Source organism: Protopterus annectens, chromosome 2.part1 (assembly GCF_019279795.1).
Source record: "Protopterus annectens isolate FY-2018-M chromosome 2.part1, PAN1.0, whole genome shotgun sequence".
Lineage (NCBI taxonomy): Eukaryota > Metazoa > Chordata > Ceratodontiformes > Protopteridae > Protopterus > Protopterus annectens.
The window spans coordinates 13,689,915-13,716,985 of record NC_056729.1 but is presented as its reverse complement, the minus strand read 5'-3'; the positions used below and the strand labels follow the sequence as shown (position 1 = coordinate 13,716,985).

Here is a 27,071-nt window from a genome sequence, read left to right as displayed (position 1 = left end):
TCTGACCAGCTGTTCGTTTTCTTTGCCAAATTTAATTTGGGGAAAGCAATATCAAAAGTATCTCTATCACGCTAGATTTCTCAATGTATCCTATTGGCGTACCAAGCGTCTGGGAGACCCGCACCTGAGGGAGTTTGCGCACATTCCACTCGTTCCATCTCTACTTCTGCGGCCTTCAAATCTAGAGTTCCATTGGATGATATTTGTTCGGCAGCCACTTGGGCTTCATCTCATACCTTTATTAACCACTACAAACTGGACGTGATTTCTAGAGGGAGAGCATCCTTTGGCTCTGCGGTGCTTCGCAATATCCTTCCATGATGGCCACCCAAGGTTCAGGTAGCTGGGGACTCTGTCCCAGAGGTTGCTGACAAATGAACTCCCTACTTCAGATTAAGAAGTTATGTACTCACCATAATGTTCCATCTGAGTAGGTAGTTTCATTTGTTTGCAACCATCCCCCCTCCTTCCCCCTGGCCTTCTTGGGATCTATTTTAGTTGGATACCCGTTTTTGGGTATATATTGAGGGGCAAACTCGATCAGAGGTCATGGAGGGTTAGCAGGGGATTATGGGTGAGGGGAGGAGCTAGGAGCTCGGATCCATTAGCTTGAAACAAGTTGCCGGCTCAGATCCGATATCGGATCCAAGACCCACAGGTTGCAGACAAATGAAACTACCTACTCAGATGGAACGTTATGGTGAGGACATAACTTCTTATTTCCAATCATTGATTATTTCTACTAGTGATAAATACCATCAACTATCCCATTCAAAGACTCAACTTTAGCTTTGATTTCCAAGGCTTGATGACTTTATTCTCCCATTTCTTATGGCATCAGGAGCCGCAGGAAAAAAAACAGGGCAGTTTTGATCCAAGCAACTTGAGTGCTTTGTCACCTGCTATATCTAGTGTCATAGGCATAACGGGCTAAAAATAAACCCTAAAGATAGGTCTCAAAAATGCCTGTCCCTATTTTTAATTTTATGTTTTTGTCACCATTTTACCATTATCAATGTACTGCAAATATATGGTAACTTTAAAATGACAATTACCCTTGATGTACTTTATCTAGCTTTTATGACATTTCTAAAGAAAGCAGTAAAATTGTACCTTTACACTCTGTCAAGTTTTTGAAGCATCATGTATTCCTTTCAGAACTGGTATTAATTTGTGAGGTCACCTGTTTCTGAATGTGCTGCACTGGCCATATCAAACAAAAAAGCAAAGAAACTTCACACAAGAAAAGAGAACTTGTTAGAGGTTTCCATTCCCTGTTGCTAGTAATTTTGGTCACTAGTTGCTTCATTGCCAGACATTGCATTGAGTCCTTACAAAGCAAAACTCTCTACTGACTAGGAGGACCCTGATTAGTTGCTGGACTTCAAACTGTAATATACTTTTGTGGAGCTGCAAGATTATTTACAATATATGCCATAGTATCATACTGTACATCTGCAGTGCTGATTTTGTAAATTAAGCTCTGAAATTTGCTTCTAATTAAGCCTTACTGATGTGTGCGTCTCTCTCTCTTTTTACAATTATCTTTACATATACTTCTTAATTTAAAATATACATACATGCATATATACCTTCAAGGTGCTTACATTGTAGTCAAATGTGGAATTGCTCATGGTAACAAGTACTGGTTTGCATGAATACAGTATAACAACAATTCTGTGCTTTGGCACAGTATGCCGTTTTCTTTTTCTTTACTCCAGATATGAATAATAACCACTGTTGATTTAGAATAGTTTCTTTTTGTGGCTGGAGAATACTAGCTGTAGACAGACTCTGCTGGATCCATTACCTACCACTGTTCTTATTTTTGCTACTCCCACCCATTGAAGAAAGGCCATACTTCTGGTACATCTTCTTGGTTGTGAGTGTGAGAATGCCCAGAATACTTGTGGAGGCAGATTACTCCACACCACTGTGACAGCCTTACAGTAGTGTATATATGTAGGAATTTGGTTATATTAGAAATGTTTTAGTGGAGGAAATGTAATTAAACTGGAAGTGGCTCTATCATCTGTGAACTAAAACTCTCTAGTTGTCTTCAGCTGAAGAAATTACTGGTGGAAATAAGTCTCTCTCTCCAAATGTATGCCTAGTTATAAGCCATGGCAGTGAAAGTGCATTACATCATTATATTAAATCCATCAGCTCAATAATACACCTTGATGTTGGCAAAATGTCCCTTCTGCACCCTGTCCAGTTCAGGTACCCATCAGTAATCCATGGTCTATCTGAGGCTGGCAGGGAGTTTTCAGTCCTTCAGATGCTTTTGCAGCAGTTCTGCCTGCTTTGCAGATTAGTCTTCATTTTTTCAAGCCATCCGTGTGAAATTTGTTGTAAATCCTTACTATCTCTCTCTCTGTCTCTCTGTCCGGAACACAACTGCATGGTGCAGAAAACAATTTGCATATAAAATGTTAAAAGTTTGGACTTTGCTGTTTCTGATCTAAAAACAGATGCCGCATAATAGATTTATTTATTTATTGATTGATTGATATTTTATTACTGGGAAAGACCGATTGGGTAGGAGCCCATTTTCAGTGGAGGCACAGGGGGAAAAGTTCCAGTAACAGTAGTGAAAAAAAACAGCCATGTGACATGTCTGTGATGCTCTTCAACATCTAATAGGTCCTCCTACTCACCCAACTGAACACCCTGTTTTTTAAATAATTAAATTATTTGCTTATTGTGTCTAAAAGGCCATTATAAGGTGAGGTAATTGCATGTCTGAGCTAGACGTGCACTATTATCTGCAAATAGCCAGATCTCTCCTCTGGTGCAGTTCATGATGAACCAAGTACAATTACAAAGACATGCGTCTGGAGCATTTCTCCCCTGGCCTCCATTGAAAATTGGCTCATTCCAAGTTGGACTTTCCTGGTAAACAATTGTTAAATAAATAAGTAACATAAAATAAAATAATGTACTACTTTTAGGTTATTCTAGAGCATGGTTTGTCAGACTCTGTCATTTCAAGTCTCCTTCAAACCTTAGATAAGCCCTAACCCTCCTCCACCATATCAGAAAATTACTTTGGGGCTCCATATGTAAAAAAAAAAACATTTGCTGCCTGTACAAAAGTGTTTGACCCTTAATCAAAAAAACAGACTTTCATACTAGGGTTGGAGTAGTATGTCATCCTTTTGCATCTAGCATGGTCCAATATAAAATTAATACAAAATAATTATAGTTTTAAGTGTTTTCAGATTTGTTAGGACTTTCTCTGAAATGACATGTTGTCACTGTCTAAGAAATGTTGGTGCCCTTCTATTTCAATGTTGCAGCATTCATTAAAGGTAGGGATCAACTGCCAAGTGTGGCCCAGCATCTGGCCAGAATACTAAAGCCTTTAGGTTACTTTAAGGTACAGCATATGTCCCATGTATGCTCCTCGTGTAGTGTAGGGCATACAGGTGACATCTGGACATACCAACCTCAGAACTTCTTTGCGCCAGTCTGAATGCCTTCTCTTGATCGTCAGTCTGAATGCCCGTTCTGTTGCTGGTTCACCAAGCCATTGCAGCTAAGTGCCACATTGAGTTTATTGTGTGTTATTTTATCTTTTTATTTATTTTTGTTGCTTGCAGTGTTTTACGTCATCCAAGAAGGGTAAATGCAATTGTGGGAGACAGATTCCCCATAAAGACTGTCAGGGGCAGTGCTTGTTTTGCCGCGGTACTTCCCATGACCATACGTCCTGTTCAGTCTGTGAGGCCTTTGTTCCCTAGACCCTCCATAATAGGCTTTCTTCTTTGGCTTTGTATCTTTAGACTCAACGTCTTAAGCTCTTAGCTAAAGACACAGTGAAAGGGACTTCCCGTTCTGAGGGACAGCCATTTGTGAAGAAGGCCAAGAAATCTAGGCCAGATTCTTCTGCTGTACATCCTCTGCCTAGCATCACTTGCAGGGCGAGTGAAAGTCCAGAGGTTCATCCAGCTCCATCTTTGGATTATCTGGCTGTAACTGTTTTGTAGGGTCTATATTATAACAACGAACGATCAAATGATCGAACGTTGTTATATTGAACTGTAAAGTTCGAATTCACAAGACATCGAACAACCAGAACAGTGATTTTTTTTTTCCCCAGAGAAAAAAAAAATCTCTGTTCCCAAAAAAAAAAAAAAAAAAAAAAGACATTAAAACATTGCATAAAGCATGCCCCCCTACTTAAATATACCAACTCTGAGATCACACTACAGTGCTGAAAATGGCAAAGTGATGGAAGCAGCCAAACAAATTCTTTCCCAGGGAAAGAATTCGCTTATATGCCGCTTCGTCATTTTGCCTTTTCGACATTTCAAGTTCGACCAAGATGCATTCAACAAAATGCGTATTCGGTCATCTGATAGGAACCCGTTTTGTAGGCCGGCAGGGATCCGACCTCAGGCACATCCTTGGAGACCTTGCAGACATCCGTATTGGACATTCAGGGAGAACCATGGCTAATTATTTCTGTGGGGCCTAGGGGTGTTCCTCAAATTTTGGTCAGAGAAAAAGTCCCTACTAAAATTATTGAATGCTGCCCAGGGTCAGAGTCTTCCGCATTTTATAAGGTGGACATCCCCTTTAAGAAAAAACAGAAAACTATACATATTACCCCAGCTCCTAAAGGCCTACAGAGTGAATGGCACTGTTTCACTCAGAGGTTGTTTAATGCTTTGCTGGCTTTAAAACCTCTTCAGTGAGTTTCTGGTTCAGCTTCTCCTTGGTTCTCTACTCCCCTTAAAAGACCCAGGGAACAGGATTCCTCTGAGGAGGAATCGAATTCAGATGATAAATCCCCTACTTACTCCTCTCAGATTCCATCACCTTTAGATTATGGGTCTGAAGAAGAGAAATATATTAGTCCTGATAATTTCTTTTGGGGACACAATCTCTAGAATGATGGAGTTCTTTAAATAGGATTGTGCTCAGGTTTCTGAAGTACAAAGAAGGTATTATGAGCTCCCACAGATGGATCCTCCCAGACCTTTTGCTGTTCCTCCTGTTTTGGTTCCCTTGTTGGATGTCTTTTCTAATGCCTCTAAGGCTCCTGACTCCCAGCCCCCTGCCTCCATTAAACCTGATAGGCTTTATAGGGTGCCTGAGGACTGTAAATTTCTTTACAAGTGCCCTTCGTCTGACCACTCGGTGATGTCTGTAGCTTCTGACAAGCCATCTCACTTGCTACCTAGTGACTGCCTTCTGATAAAGATAGCAGAACCATGGAAAGGTGAGGGAATCTGCTACTTTAGCTTTTAGGGCTGTCAGTTAGCAGACCTATATTTCCAGATACGTGTTAGCTAGTCTTTCCAAGGCCTGTCAAGTAATTTTTGATCTTCCAGACTCTGAAGGGAAGACTTCTGCTCTTTCCCTGTTCGGGACTTCCATGTGACTCATCATTCCATCAAGTGTAGTTAAGCTGCAACAGATGCTTCCTCTAGGACTGCTGCTTTTGGGTCTGTGATGAGGAAATATTCTTTGCTTTGGCTTCAACCTTTACCTGATGATATTAAGGCTCAGTTGGTGGATGCTCCTCTGGATAATAAACACTTGTTTGGTGAAGCTGCTGTTGCTTTAAGTCTCTTAAGGATAAGGGCAAGGCTTTACAGGAGCTTAAACATGTTTTTGTTTCTCTTGTATCTAGGTTTCAGAGAAATTACCCCAATAAATCAGCCTTTGTTCATAGGCAGTCTCACCCCCCCCCCCCCAAGGGCAAGAAAGATGGAAAGTGGTCTCCTCCTGCTAAAGCTACTCAGACTTCTGTGCCCCAGAAGTCTCCTTTTCCTGATAAACCAGGTACTGTCTGACTATCCTGTTCTTCTCTGCCACATTCCTCTTCACATTTCTCTCTCTCCCCCCGTTTAGTTAAAGATTATTCAGGACTGCCAAGGGCATTTCATAGTCTGGAAATCTCTTCTCCCTTTTATGGGAATTCCTCAGCCCCTTCAGGAACAACTGTTCTCCTTTCTAGGGATGCTTTGAGATCTATTGACTTAGGGTGCAATTCAAGAAGTTCCAGTTTACCAAAAGAGGAGGGGGTTTTACTCCAGAATGTTCCTCGTACCCAGGAAAGAGGGTACATGGAGACTAATTTTAGACCTCTCTCTCATCTAACTACATTTCTGAAGTTCCCTCTTTTCGCATGTTCTTCTTTTGCTTCCTCAGGCCTGTATGGTATCTCTGGATCTCCAGGATACTTATCTCCATATTCCAATTTGTCCCTTCATACTAATCCTTCTTTATGCCGAAGATGGTTAATGAGTTTTCCCTTAATCAGTCTATTCATTTGCCCGCTTTTTTCTCTTCTCCACAGTCTGCTAGTGAGAAGGTCATGCACATGTTGGATTTGCATAGGCAACTCAGATTTTATTTGGATAAGACTAAGACTTTTTGTAAATCTGATGAACTCTGTTTCCTTTCATCCTAGGTCTTTAGGATTGGCTGTGTCCAAGCAAATCATTTCTTCTTGGATTTCTAAAGCCATTTCTTTTTTTTCTTTTTTTTACCCCTTTAATGGCAAGAGCCTTCCTCCTTCTGTTAAGGTTCATTCTAGTAGAGTTGTGGCTTCTTCTGGTGCTTTTTTCAAGGGTTTGGATACTAACTTTATTCTTGAGGCAGCTACTTGGGCATCTGTGCATGCATTTACCAAGCACTACAAGGTGGATGGAATTGCTAGAGCTAGAGCCATCCTTCATGGCTTCCTAGAGAGCTCTGCTGGTCCATTTTTCTTGGATTTCTAAAGCCATTTCTTTTTTGACAGCTTTCATGGTAAGAGCCTTTCTCCTTCTGTTAAGGCTCATTCTACTAGAGTTGTGGCTAGTTCTGGTACTTTTTTTTCAAGGATTTGGATACTAATTCTATTCATGAAGCAGCTACTTGGACTTCTGTGCATGCATTTACCAAGGTGGATGGAATTTCCAGAGCTAGAGCTGATTTGGCTAGGGCCATCCTTCATGGCTTCCTAGAGAGCTCTGTTGGTCCTTCCTCCTCCCTCTCTTCTTCCTGAGGTTTGCCACTCTCCCTATTGTAATGAATATTGTAACAGTGAAATGGAAGGAAATAGTACAGTTGTGTAAAATCTTACCATAATGGTAGATCGCCCTTCTATTCACTGTTGCAGTATTCATCCCCCCCCCCCCCGGTCCATTTCTCTTCTCAATGTACTTATTACCTCTCTACTCCTTAGGCTGGCGTTCCTACTGAGGCTTTCAATTCTGAGGATGGTACATCCTGAAGCCACCTTTATGCCCTGTGCTATACGAGGAGCATAGATGTGATGTACGGCATACCTTAAAGCATCCTAAATGCTTTGATATACTGGCTGGATGTCAGGCCGCCTTTGGCAGGGGATCCCTATCATAATGGATACTGCAACAGTGAAGAGAAGGACATCAACCGTTATGGGAAGATTTTACACAGCTGTAGTTTCTAGAGTATACTTTGCCATCTGGATAAGTTCACTGGTTGCATTCTATGTGGTACGAGCCATAGATGTGGCTGGCTCATCTATCGCTTTGTGTCAGTCCCTGATCTGCCTCCCCCCCAACTCTTCAGGTGAAATGCAATAAAGAAAAAAAGCTCACTCCCATATTCTGTTGCTCTGTACTAGGAACCATATCACTCCTGCACCCCTTCTACTTTTCAAGTGAAGAGCCTAAAACAAATGGTCCACTCTGTCAGTCTGGTTCTACAATCCACATTCCAGCCCCTTCACCTATTCAGTTAAAGAGGAAAAAAATGTAGCATGCCAATTACCACATTTGTAATGAACACCTTCAAAGACATGGGAGTGCAGATCTTATTTCTGTAGTGGCACTATACTTCTCCTATATCGTAAAAGTTTGGAACTCTTACCATGAGCTCTTAGACAAACTGAAAATGCTAAATCATTCAAAAATCAGCTAAAGCTATTTCTATCCGATAACATGGCTATGCTCATGCTTCACTCCTTATCTGCCTTTAACTTCCTACAACTCAAGCTTTTTTAATCAAACTCATTCATGTCCTTTACTCTGCTCTGTCCTCCCCTTCCCCCATCAGCTCCTGCCCAACTATCCTTGTTAGCTCTAACTGCCACAACGCCTAAGGTGTCTTGGAAAGCATTATGCACAATGTGCATCTAACCATCAATCTTGTAAATAATTTTTAGCTACTATATATACCTTACTAAATTTTTTGTATGTGCATATGTTTATGTAACATATTGTTTTAAATACCTGTATGTTATCTGTCTAACTTGTAACTTTCTCCCTGGGCCTCAAATAAATAAATATAAAAAAGAATCCAGGAACTGAACTTTCCAATAGTGCCTCCTAATACCCTGCCCCCTTTGCTACACCCTTACTCCACTGAGCAAAGCCCTCCAGTTTCTCCCCTCAATATTTTTTTTTGACCTAGCAGTAGCATTTCTACTACTTATCCTATGACATGACGACCTCCATTTGACATGTGGAAGGGGGTTGTTTTTATCTTTAATGATAAATAAAATGTGTTTGGCATTTGTGCTTGCATACTCAGTGTGGCATATCCTGGCATCAAACAGCTATTCTTTTCTTAACCTCATTATGTGGTATTGCTGCAATGTAAGAAATCACTGTGAAATGCTTCAGTGTTAACCTTGTGTTAGTTTCACAGGATTCAGAATTGGTTATTAACAAGGTAGAAAGTAGGACGCTTTCTGCTGTACCCATGAGGAAGATGTAATCACATTTCCAAGTTTATTTACTTTGTTGCAGTCCTCAAGACCTCATTCTCCAGCTAAGCATAGCTAGGCCAGTTGAATGGTGACTTTCATTTTCTTGTTTTTTGTTTTTAAATGTCTTGTATGTCATTCTTTAGTTTTCATTTGACCACCATGTCTACATAATTGTTAAAGCAGCCTCCAGTTCATGTCAGTGATGCATGCTTTGTTTTCCCTTAAGAGAGTCACAGCAGGTCCTTGTATATCAATAGAGCCTTAAGTTAAAAAAAAAAAAAATGTCAGCTAAATCTTTGCTTGACCTAGGCTATAGATGAAAGTTCAGGCTGCCCCTTCAAGCTACACGAGATTGCATTCACCTTCTAGACTTGAGAATCAAAGGGAAAACTGAAATAATTATTTGGATTTGGCTGACGTCGCTCAGAATGCTAAAACTTTGAGCTGCTAATGAAGTGTAATGTTTAGACCTTAGTTTAATTTCAGTGATCTCCAGCTGCATACAGTATGATCCTATGCAAGTCCTCAAAATCATAATAAAACTCCTGGGTTACCACTCAATTGATATTTGTGCTTAGTGGGCCTTGATATTAAAATATACTATTTGACAGTTGACAGTCTGTTTTGTTTGGGAGGTATTGACTATACTTCTCTGTTGTGTATGATTTATTATTATTATTATTATTTTATTGTTCTAGCTTAATTGCTGAAGCAGCATAGCAGCACTTTCACATAGTGCCCACTTAAGCGTGTAACCGTCCATGTTACCTTAAAAAGAAAAACATGTAGTTATGAAGCACAGCAGGGTGCTTCTTATCTTTGCACCTCATGAATTTGTATTTCACTGTAGCATTTAGCTGGTAAAGGTGATAAATGTTCCATTCTGACACTATTGACCACATAGAAGCTTGCATGAAAGTAAAGAACAGAATTGACAGCCCTCACTGTCCTTGAAGGTCACCTTCAACTCACTGCTTTAAGCTTCCCTTTCAATCAGATGAAAGCCTAATGGCATAGTTTTTTCAGTCAAAAATGCTTTTAAAATGGGTGAATTATAGAGGTTAATACGTAATTTACTGCATGTACCCCTTTAAAGTGGGGTACATTGATGCTGAAGGTATTAGAGAAACTTTGAAGAAATTCCTCCACTGCAGTAACCACATTTTCATACATAACCCACCTAGTTACCACTGAATTAGGCTGTTGTATAATGATATTATTATTATTATTATTTAGGGAGATAACAGTGAGCCATGATGTTGCTGTGTGCCCTGCAGGTAAGCAGAATCGAGGTGCTTTTAGCATGGTGGGGAATGCTTAAGGTGATACAGATGTGTAAGTTAAAAATATGTGTGTAGCATTCGTATCATTTGTTCTTATCCCTTTACTTCCCACAGAGCAAGATAATTTTAGATCCTATGACTTTCAGTGAAGCAAGATTTAGACCGTCTCTGGAGGAGAGATTGGAGAGCATCATCAGTGGAGCGGCACTGATGGCAGATTCTTCATGCACACGAGATGACCGGCGTGAGAGGATTGTAGCTGAGTGCAATGCTGTTCGACAAGCCCTACAAGATCTCCTTACTGAGTACATGAATAATGTAAGTTATGAAACTGAGATTTTCTGTTTTCCCTGCTTTTGCAGTTACAGTGCCCATAAAGACTGATGCAAATTTACTGCTCTGTATTTTTTTAATTTGTTTTTTGCAGATACATATCCTCATACTGAGTTTTCTACTATACAACAGTCCTGCTATTGGAAAATTGCAAACATAGCTTTCAGAATCTCTTTTATTAATGGGCTCCCAGTTAGTCAAACTGAAGAGTTGCCTTTTTGTTTCAAATACCTTTTCTTTTTATCACATCACATAATATTGCTAGGCCCCTACCACTACCTCTGTTAAAAATATTTTCTGGAGCTGTCACTTTAGATCAAGCTTTTTTGAGGTACAAATCCATACAAGTGAAATTTCCCAGAAAGTGGTGTGGGGCTGTTAGGAAACTAGAAGCATTCTACTGTACCTAAGTTTTTTTATGTTATTCTACCGTGGTGGCACACTTTGTGACTTATAAGTGCCTGTGGCTGACATTTACGGAAGCACACCTTTTTTGTTGTTCATGTCTGAGATTGATGTGGTAGGTTGAGAGTGATGCCTGAAATTCAGAAACATTCCACATTTGGCAACCATGGTCCATTTTTGAAATGAGGATGTATCATCTGAACTGCTAACGCTAATGAAGAAGATTCTTGCCATTTCTCAGTTTTAATTTTGTGACATAATCTTAGATCTGAAACTGTGCAACTCATTTAGTGAAAGAAATGCTGCTGATGCTGTCCTTTTCAAAGAAACTATTTTGGAAGTAGAGTGTGATTTGTATGCTACACCAAAAGTACAGGTAAAGTTTGTACTCATGTAGCGTGCTGTAAGTAGTGCAAAAGTTAAGGACTTACAGCTGGCAACGGTTAGACATTGGTTGTAAAAAAAAAATGCACATATATGTAACTGTTGGAATTATAATGCTCATGATCTGAATGTGTACTGAGAAATCTCTTTTACACTTGCAGCAGATGTGGTTGTACAATTATGTAATTGGTGCAGACCAGTCGTGACTTTGTTGACTTACATGTATTGTCAGTTCATGTGTGCCTGACAGACTTTTGCTAGATTTATCTGGTGTATTTTCTTTACGTAACAGTGAACAAATGTTGACTGCGAGCCTATGCAGTCTGATAAGGTAGTTTTACTTGTTGTTTGGGTTTTCTACTAGTATTACTTGCATTTAAAATTTACTGTAGATTTTCTGTAAATTATGATTTATACAGCTTTGGTCACTGTTCATGAAAAGTACAGCTATACTTTTTGCTAGCATCATATATTTGGGACAAACTCTACCATGTACAGGTTGCCATTTCCCCCTTTGTTCTCAATAGTTTCCTTGCCAAATATGCACGGGTCTACTTCACTTCACCGAAATCCCATTTCACCGACATTCATCTCACTGAGACCAACTCATCTAAAGTTCACAGCACTGACAGCTCATTTCACTGAATTGTAATCTATAGACTTGATGTGGCACTCTGTAGAGTACTTTGCGGCAAGTAAAAGGTATATGCCCTTTTCCTCACTGTAGTGTGACCTGGAGTTAGTATATATAGTTGGAGGGGTATGGGGGGCACAGCCCCCCACTTAGTTTGATTTTATATTGTCTCTTTTTTTGTTAAGAGGATATACAAGTAGTTTTTAAGTTATGGAAAGAGGTAGCCATTAGTTTTGTGAGTTTGTGTATGTTTTCCCATTAAGTCTTGTGAAATTTAGCATTTTAAGCTGTCGGTGAAATGAGATTCAGTGAAATGAGTTGTCAGTGTTTTGAAGTTTAGATGATTTGGTCTCAGTGAAATGAATGTCAGTGAAATGGGATTTTGGTGAAGTGGAGTAGACCCATATGCACACATATAGACCAATTGTACTAAGGTGATGGCCTACATTGTCATAATACCTCTACTAACGGAGTTAATGTGAAATTATTTCAAACTCGTATAGAATTGACAAAGTACCAGACCTAATAGCCTATACCAGACCACGCACACACACAATATCATTTTGGAGTTCACAATGCTAGTGATTTCTAGTGTTTTGGGGAGAGCAGTTAAGGCACATGTCATTCTGTGTGAGAACTGCTCCACCCTCCTTTTTTACTCCTAGATTTAATCCTTTAATGGTCTCTAAGACTATCCTTTGGTACCTGAACTGGTCTTTTTTGTAAGGTACTGATTGTCCTACTTTACTCTATGGTGTATTTAAAGGCATCATTTTTGTAACTGTTAACTACTAATTTTTTCAGCATATGAAGTCTAAGGCTGCAAGCTTTTAATTCTTTTTTGGCTTTCCTCATTCAGACTGTCAAGCTCTTTCTCATCCTTCTGGCACATTCTTTTACCCCACTGTATGGCCACATTGCCAAGCAGAACAACAACCAATCTGAGGCCAATTGCCATCCTTGGGCAGTTCAGACTGTTATTATTTTGTCCACTCCTCAGTCTCACCCTCATGCCTGGTGCAGAGTGACACCAGTGTGGACAAATCACAGATGATCTGCTGCTATGTACTTCATTTCAGCCACTTGTGGCATGGTTGGTGCTCAAGTCTCCATCCCCCTCCGATAAAGGACCAAACCTGATGGCATCTCTGCCTGCACGCACTCAGCCCGTTTATTCCATAATCATGGGAGCCGGGGATTCCTGGATGAGGAGAGAGCCATACAGTCCATTTGTTCCTGCCTGGGAATCCCCCATGACATTATCCACTCATGACAATAACTAGATGGTAATGAGCAAGCCAGCTTTACTGGTCCTATGGGGCGGTCTATCCTCTCTCCTGGCGGAGCACCCCCTCTCCTGCAGAAGGTCTTCCAGTCGCATGCTGAATTCCCCTAGGCTCGCAGTGCGAGTTGCACATGACAGCACAGGCTGAACAGAAGTAACTACGTGGGTAAAGACCAAGTGCTCCTGCTACGTATCATACATGTGGCAAACCAGAGCTAACCCTCTCTGCCCTGGATGGGTGAGCTGGCAGCGGCCACTCACTGCCAGCTTCTACAGGCACCCAAGCCATTATTTGAACTCTAGCCACCTATGACATAGTTAGGACTTTATCTCTTTATGTTATGGGGAGCAACACCCAAGTCTCCATCTTGAGCTGTACCCATGAGCAAGCAAATTTGCCGTTATTTCACATTCCTTTTCACCCACTTCCTCCAGCTGACTTTTCATCGACTGTTTTCACTGGTTGAACCTAGGCCTCCAGGGTTGCATTCATGGATCAGTGCCTCTTTGCCCTGGATGTATCTGAAGCTATAAGGCTACAGTCTTGCAGTCCTTCATGAGGCTGATATTTGCACTGTTTTCAGATTACTAGTATTTTGTGTGATGTTTGTTTACTAAACAGCGCCAGATTGGGAAAGAAAGACGTTCAAAAGGTAAACCTCTTGACGCACTCTGCCATTCTCTTGATGACTTTTACTGACTGGAATGCTTTGAGTTTCATATTGCTTGGGCTTAGTATTAATAGATGATGCTTCTTTGAATGGCTTGAGATACTGTATTACACCAGGAGTTTTTTTAGTTTTTTTTTACCTTAAATTGGAATATGCTGCATGTTGTGGTATTTTATCATTATATACCCCATTAGGAAGTCTGATTTTTGGATTGAGTTAAAGTGTTTTTGGAACTGTCTGTCTACATAATGAACAGGGACTGGCAAGTACTCTGATGTCTTTTAGCTTTGGGAGAATATCTCTGCTACAGGAGGAAGCATTTTAGACTTCATAATGCCATGAAGAACTGTCCATTTCTAATAACAAGGTTACGATATGACTGATTTCTGGGAAAGAAGTGTGTTCATAAGTTATTTAGAACTTTGACTACCTAAGAAGAGTTTGATAGCAATGTTTTTTGGGATCTTTCCAAAGTGTTTCCTCCTGTTTTTCCACTATGAAAGTGTTTACATGGTCCTTACACCTCCTTTTAAGTCAATGACCAGTGTTGACTCCTTTGAACTTAATCATGACACAGTTCCTTAATAGTAGCTGTAGTAAACTAAGTTAAGGCTGGCTAGCATGCCTAATTTCTTAACCATTTGGACTAGTGTGTATTACTCTGTCATCAGTACTGTATAAATGTCTTTTAAATGTAGATTTAAACCAAAATATTTTACAGACATTCTTGGCAACTGTAAAACAAAAACAGGAAAATTGATTCAGTGAGACAACAGACTATAAAAAAATGCTTCAGGAAAAAGAACCAAGCAGTCATTTCAGAATAGAAAGTCCGGATGACCAGATTATGTATGTTTCTTAAGACTGAAGTAAAGAACAGCAACAGATGGGGTAATAACATCTCAAAGAAAAGAGTGACATCACTTTACGCCCTGCCCTCATTAATTATTCTGTCTTGGTTGCGCACTCCTGAACTAGAGGCATGAGAAAGAGAACGTGTTATCACTTAAGAAATTCTTACAGATTCATGACAATTCTAAACTGTGTACACTGGAAACAATTTACCCCACTGCTGAATGAAAATTTATTCAGCTTCATTACAGTAAGTTCAGTAAGATAGATCTGTTTTGTCAGAGACTGTAAGTAATCCATTTCAGTGGTGCAGTTTGTTTCCACTTTTGTGTTGATTGATTTTCTTGTCAACCAAACATATTGTAGACAGGCATTTTCAGTGCCTTTGGGAAGATGCATCTCAAAAGAAAACCCCATAAAGTAGTGTTCTTTCGGCACAAATAATTGTCACAACAAAATATTTTTTAAGTACTAGAGATCTTCTATGAAACTGTGAAGGACTCAACAGTACCAGAAATATATTTTCAGCCACCCATTTCTTCCTGTTCATACTCCACGTGGACACAGAGGAAACCAGGATAGTTTCTGCTGAGCCTTGCTGACATATAAAAAACTAAGCAGTCACTTTCAGAATACTTAAGATGTCTGAACAGGCTTTAGTAAAATAAGCAAATTGAAGGTCTGACTGTTTGTCTCAAGGAACTTCAGGGACAATTTTCAGTCCAAACAGGTGAGGCCTGTAAGACAAGACTATAATGTTAGACTGACTTGATGGGCTCTACATAATCCCCTCCCCCACCCTGTGAGGCTGAGGCTGAAAATGGGCTTACGTGATTAGTGCTCTACTCTTGTTGTCTGACTTTTCGGCTTTTCCTGGTTAGGGGTTGCCACAGCAGAACTCCAGTCCTCTAACGATTGGCAGTCGATTTTTATGGTGCTGAGTTGCCAGCCCGATGCCCAACCTTCAGAGAAGGCACACCCATTCACGCATGTCTTTTGGAGGCCACTCGACTGCAGGGAGGACATGCAGACTCCACACAGAAGGCACTCCAGCCGAGAATCGAATAGGAGAACCTCTTGCTTTGAGGCAACAACTCTACCGCTGTATCACCGCACCTTTTTGTGATTAGTCCTCTACTCTGGTTAACAAATTCACTTAAAGGAAGCTTGGCATAGAAGCAAAACTTGTCTGTGAAAACAGAAGCAAGGTAATTCTTGGCCATTAAATACATAAAAGTTGGTGATGTGGGATGTTCCAATTTACCTTCAGATTCTGAAAAGAAAAGTACAGTTGTGTACACTTACCATAAATGTAGATGTTCGAGTGTATTCACTGTTGCAGTCATTACATTTGGGTAATTTGCTGACAGGTTGCCCTCAGTCAGCCTGATTAACAAAGTATTGGGTCCTGCATCAGTTGCTGTCCCTTCTTCCATGATGTCAGGTTGTCAGGAGTATAAAACATGCAGCCGACGCCATTATATCAGTTTTTCTTGCCCCAGATGTCAGGTGTCCCCCTAATGGGGAGCAAATAAACACAAAAGTATACTTCCAACCAAAAGCAAATACACCAAAAGGGCTTTTAAGCATAGTAAAGGAAAAGCAGAGGTATAGCCAGAAAAAAACTAGGGGGCTGGTGGGAGGGTAACCAGGACTGCAACAGTGAATACACTCGAACATCTACATTTATAGTAAATGTACACAACTGTACTATGTTCTTCGTGTTTCACTGCTGCAGTCATTACATTTGGGTAAATTCCCAAAGCTATGGTTGGGAGGAGGAGTTTATACAGCATTAGAGCAAGCTATAAGGCCCTGCAAGACAACAGTGGCAAAGTCAGCTCTTTATTTAGAGAAAATTGGTAAATGATAATGCTTGGTGAAAAGTATGTACAGAACTCCAGGTAGCAGCTTCCAGGATATCCCTGGTAGGAACACCTCTGAGAAAGGCTGCAGAAGTAGATGCAGCCCTGGTGGAGTGAGATCTGATCCCCTGGGGGATAGGTTTTCCATGGTGCTTATAGCAGAAATTAATGCAATGGCTTATCCATTTAGAAATAGTTTGTTTTGAAATGGCCTTACCCTCTGCCCCTGCAGCAAATGCCACCAGCAATTATTCAGATTTTCTTCGAGATTTAGTCCTGTCCAAGTAGAATTTAAGTTGTCTGTGCACATCCAAGGAATGCAGAATCCATTCCCCTTTGTTCTGTGGATTGGGAAAGAAGGTTGGCAAATGAATGGACTGATTAATAGCCACACTGGAAACCACCTTGGGCATGAAGAATGGATTGGTCCTGAGAGATACCCTGTCCGCATGAAAGATGATGAAAGGCTCCACTGCCATAACGACCTGTAATTGAATACACCTACGAGGGGTGCAACCATACTGGATCTGTCTTCACTAATATGGGAGAGTGCTGCACACCCCCTATTGTAATGTCTTCCCTGGTAAGGTCAGACCATAGAATGGTCTCCTTTGAAGTAAAAATAAAACCTGGACCCCAGCTAAATCGGGAATATTCAGGAACTATTCTAAGGCTAACCTCCTGCTATTAAGTGAGAACCTGGCAAAATTTCAAGCCCCTATAAACCCTGAAAACACTTCTGCCTATGCAGAACTGTTCACAGAAACCATGTACAAGCATGTTAACAGCTCCACCCACCAGGTACAAGTACAGAACTAAACCAAAAAACAAGCCACCCTGGTGGAATCACAAAATCAGTCGGATGTATAACAGCAGGAAGAAAATCATGGCAAAAATTAGGAGGTGCAGCATCCAGCAGGATAAAACCACTCTCATTAAAATAAACAAACAATTCAGAGGACAAATAAAATCTACCAAAGCCAAATTTGAGGTAAGTTTGGCTTCCCAGGTCAAGGAAAACGACAAAGCATTCTTTAACCATGTCTGCAACCACAAAGGCACTACACAATTGTGTGTAGAGCTCATTGTAAATGGAGCCACCTATACTGAGCCAGAAGATATAGAAAACCTCCTGGCTGATAAATTCAGCTCTAACTTTACTCCTCTCTCCCCCTCAAACTTCCCTCATGAAATATCATCAAATATAACTCCCCATACTATCACTAAGGAACAGGTCCTTAATGCTCTCTCTAAGACCAAGAACACTGCATCAATGAGTCCAGACAATATCTCAGGATGCCTTCTAAATAGCATGAAACATAACCTATCAGGGCCTCTGGAATTACTATTTAACTGTAGCCTCCAAACAGGCTTCATGCCTCATGAATGGAGAAAGGCAACAATCATCCCTCTGCACAAAGTGGGCCATCTACAGACCCTGGAAACTACAGATCCATAAGTCTCACTAGTCTTGTATGTAAAGCCATGGAAAGAATTATCATGGAGATGATCAATACAGATATAGTAAACCTCCAGACATGGGACCCAACCCAGTTTGGTTTCGTCAAGGGCAGATCATGCCTATTCAACCTGGTGGACTTCTTTGAGAAGGTCACCAAAGCAATGGATGAGGGCAAAATCGTTCACATTGCCTACCTTGACCTGGTCAAGGCATATGACACAATACCTCACTTGGGCATTGTTGACAAACTCAAGAGGTTAGGTACAAAACTGTACATAACCCGGTGGACAGCCATCTGGCTCACAGACAGGATCCAGGATGTTAGAATTGGGGAGTCCACCTCTACGAAGAGGCCATTCACAAGTGGAGTCCCTCAGAGATCAGTCCTTGGACCGCTTCTTTTTGGCATTTACTTCTCAGAAGTCAAGGCTAATGTCAGTGGTCTTTCTTTGACTAAATTTGCAGATGATTGCAAATTAGGAGCTGTCATTGAATCTCACACTCACACAAATGTTCTCCAGGAGGGTCTGACACAGACAAACAACTGGTGTTAAGAGTCATGGACTAAAACCAAATGCAAGAAAAGCATAACAGTATCCTTTGGAAAGTCATCCATCCCTGGTAACTATCACATTGACAACACACCCCTTAGAGTTGACCCAGTAGTCAGGGACGTAGGGACACACATAGTTAGTAATCTAGGCTTTGATCATTATGTGTCTACAGTGGCGAGGAAATCATTCTATGTTAAGCAACTTATAAACAAACGTATGGCATCTAAGTCCAAGGAAGTCATTGTTCCACTGTATTCAGCATACATCAGGCCTATCACTGAGTACAATGCCCCCTTTGGTATGTACCTAACCAGGCATATATAACAACTGGAATGTCCACAGAGGTTCCTCACTAAAAGAATACAGGGCATAATAATATGTCCTATGCAGACCGCATCAATGCCCTATCCCTGTATTCTGTCTCCTACAGGCTTTTGAGGGGAGATAATATGCCTGGCATACAGGGCATTGTCAGAACCTACTCTGATGGATCTCCTGCATATCCACAAAACAAACAGTACCAGAATTACCTGCTCTAAAGGTGTAAACCTTGTCTGTGATATAAATAGGACCTGCTGGAGAGATAGGTATGTATCCCAGAGACTACCCCATCTATATTACAGGCTCCCCATCCATGTGAAGCAGAGGTCCTCCCTAAGCCAATTCAAGTGGGGAAACCATGAATGCATCCCTGGTTTGGCAGCTATGTCTCTGATGCAAACAGGTATCCTGTAAATGGTTCATCTCCCAGGCTCATGTTTACACTTATCAAGGGTATCGGAACTTGCCAGAGATTTGTGACACTGTGCAAGAGGGGGTACCAGTGTTGGCGCGGCTAGTCTGGAGCAATCAGAATCATCCTTGGTTTGTCCTGTTTGACTTTTAGTACAACTTTGGAGAGCAGAGGGGGAAAAGTGTAGACTGATAGGTTTTTCCAGCTGAAGGACAGAGCATCCACTTTCCAGGCTTGTTTGTGGGGAGTCCTTGTGCAAAACTTGTCAAAACTTGTCCAACTGGTAGTTCAGGGGGGAGGCAAATAGATCGATGTCTGGGCTCCCCCATTAACTTGTCAGCATGTTGAACATCCGTGGTTCCAGTTTCCACTCTTGTGGGTCTATGAGGTTTCTGCTTAGTCCGTCTGCCAGTGTATTCAATTTTCCTGGTAGTTATTGAGCTTGTAGGTGCACTTGGTAGCTCAAGGCTGTGTTCCACAGTGCCATGGCTAGTCTGCAGAGGGGCAGGAATGTGTACCCCCCCCTGCTTGCTTATGTACCATATAACCGTGGTGTTGTCTGTCTTTACCATTAGTTGTCCTGGAAGAATGTAGTCCTTGAAGACTGTCAGAGCATTCTGTACAGCTAACATTTCTTTTTGTTTCATATGTAGGTGCATTTGATTTGAGTTCCATTTTTCCTGAATGCACTTCCCTGCCAGGTGAGCCCCCCCATGCAATAGTCTGATGCATCTATAGTTAGGGTTTGGGCGGCAGGGGGTAGTATGAATGGTAGTCCCATGTTTTGGTGGCAGGCCTCTGCCCACCATAGGAACTCCAGGCATAAGCAAGGTATGATAGGAATCATTGTTTCCGGGCTGTGGCAGTGTTGACTCCATAGACTTTTTAGATACCATTGTAGTTTCCTCATATGCAGTCTTGCATATGGAATTAGAAGACTGCAGGAAGCCATGAACTCTAAGGCTTGCAGTATTTGTCTTGCAGATAGCAGGGTTTTTGTGGCCACTTTTTTGAAGTAGGTTACCAAATGAATTTGCTTCTCTGGCATGAGTAAAGCCATCTGGGCAGTTGTATTCAAGATTGCACCCAGGAATGTAATCTGTTGACAGGGTACCAGTTGTGATTTTTTTTTTGTTTATGGTGTACCCCAGACAAGTTAGAACCCTTTTTACAAGTGCCAGATGATTTAAAAGTATGCCCTGGTTTTCTGCCTGAATTAGACAATCGTCCAGGTATGGATATATTTGAATATTTCTTTGCCGCAAAATGCAATTACTGGAGCCAGGCACTTTGTGAATACCCTGGGCGCAGTAGACAAGCCAAAGGGCAGTGCAGAGAACTGATAATGCAAGTAGCCTGCTTTGAAGCGTAGGTATCTTCTGCAAGATTCCCTGATTGGGATGTGCATGTATGCTTCTTTTAAATCTAGAGTTGCCAACCAGGCATCTTTGCCTAGCATAGGAAGTAACTGGTGAAGAGTCAGCATCTTGAATTTTGGAACCTCCAGAAAGGTGTTTAGAGTAGACAGGTCCAGGATTGGACGCCATGATTTGTCTTTTCTGGGTACCAGAAAAAGCCTGGAATAGAAACCTTGTCCCTTTTCCTCTTCTGGTACCAGTTGAATAGCCCCCATGTTTAAGAGGGAAAGTACTTGTTTTTGAGCCTCTGTCCACTGATTTGGGGGCAGGTCTGGCCACCTGTTTGGTGTTGGCAATGTGTGGAAATGAAATCTGTATCCCTGGGTCACTATATTTAAAACCCATTTGTCCTGGGTTATGAGTCCCCCGTTCTTTGCATGAAGAGCAACCTTTCCTCCCAAAAGGGCGGTTAAAAGATAAGTGCTTGGAAATTTTAAAAGGAAGTCATTGAGACTGTTTACCATAGGGGGATGTCTTGTTATTTCCTGATTTGGAAGTGGAGGCCCCCCACTGCTTAGTTCTGGGAGTCCCCTGGGACTGAAACCTGGGGTTTTTGCTGTGTCTGGGTTTGGCTTGAGAAGATCTGGAAGGGGCTGGAAAGGACCAATTCTTAGTAGGCCAGTGCCTACTAAACCTTGGAGGTTGCACTTGTAAAAAACTTTAACAGTTTGCATAGGTTTAGCTTTATCTTCCATCTTTTTAAGAACTTCTTCAGCCTTATTGCCAAACAGGCAGTCCTGATTTAAAGGAGCATCCAACAGTTTAGCTTTAACATGATCAGGCAAAGATTGCTCCTTAAGCCAAGCATGCCTTCTAAGCACAGACCCAGTAACAGCAGCCCTGCAAGAGGCCTCTAAAGAATCAAAAACTACATTGCAAAGTATGTTTTCCAACTTGTTCAGCAGAATGCATTAAATCCTGTAAATCTTTATTTTCCACACAGTCAGGAATCAACATAATTTTCTGTTTAAGCAGTCCAATAATATGCTGTTGATATTTTAACATATGAAATTGGCAGTTTAAAGCTCTGATTGCCAAGGTTGCAGAAGTATAAACCTTTTTACCCCATCTATCCAGCGCCCTGGAGTCTCTTATCAGAAGGGGTAGGATTTTTAGTATTAGAAGCCTTAATGCCCTTGGGCCCCTGAGAAATGGTTTGTGGATCTGCAACAAGATTTTTGAAAAGGAACTTGTGGTACTCAGGAACCCTGTAGTATCTGTCAGGTTTACTAGGAGCTGGAGGCAGGGAATCAGAGGCCAAACTGGATTCCGAAAACACATCATCAACAATGTCTAGTACAGGAAGTATAGCCAAAGGCCTATGCTGAATCAGAAGAAGGAAATCCCCAAGCCTCTTTTTTGAGTCAGAAAATTCCTGGCTTTCCCAGTCAAAATGCTCCCTTAAAGTATGTAAAGTTTCCCCAAAAGAAAAATCCTCAGAAGGGGAAGCAGAGGGATTGGAATCCTCTGCATCAGAATCCTCATAAGTAGGTATGGACAAATCCGGGTCATTAGAAGAGTCAGAAGAAACAGAATCCTGATCAGAAGGTTCATAATCAAGCTCAGCCCTAGACCTCTGGGGGGGGGGGGGGGGTGACTACCCCTGATTAGAGTAATTAGATCTTCAGCCATTTTTATCATCTGTTTTTTAGGCATAGGGGCGTGAACATGTGGCCTAGGCTTAGGTTTTTAGACATGGATAGGGATTTAGGTCTTAGTAATGAAGGCGGTGTCGATTTAATATGCAAGTCTGTAGGCCTGAATACACCCTCAGAAGCTGGTGCCTGCACAGCAACTCTGGACCCATCCACGGTAGAGACACCCGCAGGTTCCATAGGTGAAGTATCTCGTGGCATACCGGACTCCAAATGGGTCTCAGTAGAGGCCTGCGAATCAGAAGTAGCGGGTATTGAGGGCTGTGAAAGCGCCTCACTGAGTACAGGCGAACTGGTGACTGGCTTAGGAGAAGTGTCGTCGGCAGCTTTGCGTTTTTTCGGAATCCCGGTAGTCGGATGGCTAACCGATGACATTTCTGGATAATTATACTGAGAACCAAAATATTTAGAGGCAATAATATATCAATGACGGATAGTGCGCTGATTAAATAAAGCACAAAACCGACAGCAAGGTATGTTGTGGTCAGGGCCTAGGCAAGGAATACTGTATGAATGAAAATCTTTATGAGGTATTTGCTTTCCACAAGTAATGCAATTATTAACTTTTACTGACATCAGTAAGGAACAAGAAAAAGTTTCCCCAACGGGGTACTTAGCTTTAAGTTGAAGACTTCGGTTCTGAAATTCGAAAACAAAAATTTCAGGAGTCGGCTGACCGGCACTTGCGAACTGCTTCTGCTTCGGGCACCGCACAGCAAGAAAGACTGATGTAGTGGCATAGACTGCATGTTTTATACCTATGACAACCTGACGTCATGGAAGAAGGGACAGCAACCGACGTAGGACCCAAGACTTTGTTAATCAGGCTGACTGAGGGCAACCTGCCAGCAGATTTCCCAAATATAATGACTGCAACAGTAAAACACGAAGAACATCCATTATTTCTCTGTTAATATTTAGTAGTTGACCCCCTTATATTTGTATTCTCTGTTCAAGGAACATTTGTACTAGATTAGTGGGCTGAAAATCCTTTGCATTTATAACAGAGAAAAGGTACTGTATCAAACCCCCAAAGCGATTTAACATCAGTTTCAAAGTCAATCAAGGCTTCCCAAGTGGAGGGAGTAAACTGAGATGTCCCACCACAGTCTATACTGTACCTTAAATGCTTTTCTCAGCCTAAAAGCACCCATCTGAAGGGGCTTAATTTAACTTGAATATGTAGTGCTTGTTAAATAGTGCACAGCTAGGTGGTAAGATTCCAACTCAGGTGCTTAACTCCACCCACAGTGGCTCAGACAGTTCTTAACTTGGATCTTGCCAAGCACAATCTCCTCCACCTTCCTTATAAAGTTAACCAGCTTTTATTGATGTGGCATCGTCAGAGAATTCAGGGAGGGAGAGAATAATTGTCTGAGCTACAGAGGGATACTGGTAGAATAAACATTTGTGTGGCATGAAGTGTATACCATATTCATAAGCTGCCAGTCATTTGAATGAATGGTGTCCATCAAGCCCATTTCTTTAATTATTGCTTTTGGCCTCAAATACAGAATGCTGACCTTGTATATGACCATTTTTTATGATTTGACCCACTGCTTCCAAGGTTTATTTCACTTGATTTCAAGTACAAAGTACATTAAAGATTTGTGACTTTGACTATCAGGACATGGGCTGAGCTCATGAGGAGTTAAACAGCAATGCTTGACTCTTAAAGAGACAGAATCACTGCTAGTGGTTCCTGCAGAATATTTTAATACACTTAGCACATTCAAGAGAATCAAGCTGAGTGCATGGTTCCCCTGGCAGGCGGCAATAAATGTTGTGTAATGATAGATGGGCACAAGGTGCCATTTGCTTGAATAGAAGGAATTGCTTACAGATACCTTTCAATCTGTCCAAACAGTTGTAGTGCAATCTTTGTCCAAACAGTTGTAGTGCACGTGTTAGTATAGTGTTTTGTTTTTTTTTAACCTGAAGTTATGGGAAGAAGCTAGTAAGCTGGTTGATTGTTTTTTAATTGTAATGTTTTGAAGGAGAGGGAGATATTCTGTCATGAGATTTTAGCTGTAAAGTGATCATGCTGTTCATCCATAATGGCTGGTTACAGCATATTTCCATTACTCTCTCATCTTTACCATAGTGTCTTGAGTTTGTGTAAGCTGTTACTGAATATTATTTGTCAGGTTTAATGTGCTACATGAGGTAGCAGATAAACAATTTTGTCTGTGATGTGTGGTATTCTGAAACCAAGTCTTCATGGTGGGCAGATCACCTGTCTAGGCAGGGTCTGCCTTAGGTCAAGTGGTGCCCTAGGCAAAAGGGCTCCACAGCACCCCCCCCCCAACACCACCTGGTGCCCCCGTCCTGGTCTATTTACACCATCCAGTTTACTAGAAAAGTACCCCCGCTAGAGCAGCACCCTAGGTGGCCGCCTAGTTGGCCTATGCCTGAGGCTGACTAGGTTTTCATTAGCATGATATATGTTTACTGTATATTGTCTCTGAAGCTCCCTGGATGTTTATTGTAATCTTGTAGATGCCCCTCCCCTCATTGTAATTTCATCCTGCATACACAGCTGTTTTTCTTACAACTTCTGTCCTCCTCCGTTTGTAGGGGGGTATTTTACCACTCTGGAGATGAACTTTCAGACAGTCAGCTTATCAAAAAGCAGTCTTGTTTCTTTTATAAGGTTTGCTTGCCAAGACTGCTTTGATGGGACCTGTCATTGACATAGAGTGCCTTCATTGCACAGATGCTGCTATATTTAAACCTTGCGGGGAACATCAGATTCTGAGGAAATATTTCTTAGAGGGGACATCTGACTGACTTCTAACAAACCATAGTATGCTTTCTAAAATGGCCACTTATTTTTGTTAGTGAGATGATAGAGCAACATGATTGTGCCTTTGTGGTGGGTAATTTTTATGTAATTAGTACCTTTCTTACAGTGCTGCTAATTTATTGTCACCTTGAATCCATCTACAGTGCTGTTTCCATTTCTAATACTCATTCAGCAGCCCATACCCCAGCTCTACTGGTCTTAAGAAACTTTAAACCGACACTTGACGTGTATAGGCTTGTATTAGAATATCTCTTGGGCAGTCTGTTCATATTTTGTGTACAGGAGACATCACTGCCTGTAGAGATGTTCCCATACTTACTGACTGATACTGAAGTCTGCGATACCCTTGTTTTAGGTTCATAGTTTCATATATTAATACTAACCTAACTGCCCTTGCGAGCCATTTTAAGCTTAGCCAATTATCCCTTGTGAGACTCAAACCCTGCACCTTGTGTTTGTAAGGCAAACACCTTAACCATTAGGCCACCCACCCAACCCGCATTGACAGAGTGCTTTCATTGCACAGATTCTGCTATATGTTTTAGCCTGTTCTTCACTACATTCAATGTCTCTTTAAGTTGGTTTACCAGTGTTTACATGAACTAGAGTATTCAAGAGTAATTCTTAATGACTCAGACATTTGCCAGTCAGTTGCGTCAAAGATTGGCCTTCCTTTTCTCCTTGCAGATAACTTTTGTTCAGCATATGTCCTGGACATCACAGGATTGGTTTGGGGGAAATGGTTGGTGTGCCCAAGAACTAGCTGATATTTCTTGGGGGTGAGGAGGAGCTGTAGATTTTCCATATCTTCCTTCATAGTTATCTCGGTGCCAGTTTTTAAACTACATACATAACTAATATTATTCCTTTCTGTACACCTGTATTACTATGGTGAAAAGTTAAGGCCCTAATGTTAACATTTTGGGACTTCATAGTTACCAGCTAGCTAGACACCCAGTTGGTTATGAATGGATTAATTTCCCATAACTTTGATTCTGCATTATTAGACCAGATTGCTAAGATTGTTGACTGGGAATTTCATTGTAAATTTTGAAACAAGGTGAGGAAGGTTTCTTGTTAAAAAAAAGCTTAAATATAATAGTGAGTCAAGTAAAAGATTAACCCTTTGTTTAACTGGAAGCCATATAGCATTCTACAGTTTTGCAGTGATATTCCTGTTTGGAAAGATGGCAATAAAGTGGCATATTTTGTTACTGAATAGTTTGGCTTTAGGATGTTGCACTGAGGGTTAGTTCATGTTCACGTTGGAAAGTTAAAATTCTGTTCCCAATTTCAGCTGTAGTAGCTGAGGGGAGAAATCAGATATTTCCTGGCATGGAAAAGCAGGTGGTTAATTTTGTTCCAGGTTTTAGACTTATAAAACTGAAAATTTGGGGGTTAACCTAGTCATAAGCCTAGGTATTTGAAAGAGTTTGTTTCAGGTTGCTCATTGTTCGGGTCAGCTACCTGCCAGACCCTTAGAACTTTGGAGATTTTCTGTCTAGATCCGTAGAGCATGGCCTTAGCTTTAGAGGTTTTTCAAAGTAGTTCATTGTTGACAACCCTGGTGAAAACAATGTGGACATACCCATGTAGTTGCATTTATATTGAGGAGGGAGAAGCACTTTATCTGAACATGATCATATCATTGGCACACAAAATTGGGAATCAGTAATCAAAGGTCAGGGACTAGAGCTTCTTGTAGTTTGTGTAGGCTGTTGCTCTGGCTCATACTGGAATATGAGTTTGAGCAAGCAACTGGACAGGGAGGGGGTGGAGTATATATTATGACAGTGTTCAGGAAGGGTATTTAGATTTATGGAGTAGGAGGGGAGTTTCAGGTTTGGGGTACAGGAACAGAGTTTAAAAAAAAAACAAAAGAAAAAAACATATTACATATGCATTGTGAGAGCACCGAACTCTTGACATGTACTTCAAAAACTGATATATGGAGGGCAGTATGGCTTAAAATATCTGTAAAGCTAAAATTACACAAAGATCATTAGTAATTGAAATAGTGTTTGTTGAGTTATTTA

The 27,071-nt window shown here is 41.1% G+C and overlaps 1 protein-coding gene across 1 annotated transcript in view; it reads left to right on the top strand.

The window, feature by feature from the left end:
• Positions 1–27,071, top strand: part of LOC122794730 (catenin alpha-2-like) — a 2,759,516-nt gene that overhangs the window by 2,700,781 nt on the left and 31,664 nt on the right. The window contains exon 7 of the mRNA XM_044063375.1: positions 10,093–10,296. Coding sequence (XP_043919310.1) covers positions 10,093–10,296 — 204 coding nt within the window. The remainder of the gene's footprint in view (positions 1–10,092; positions 10,297–27,071) is intronic.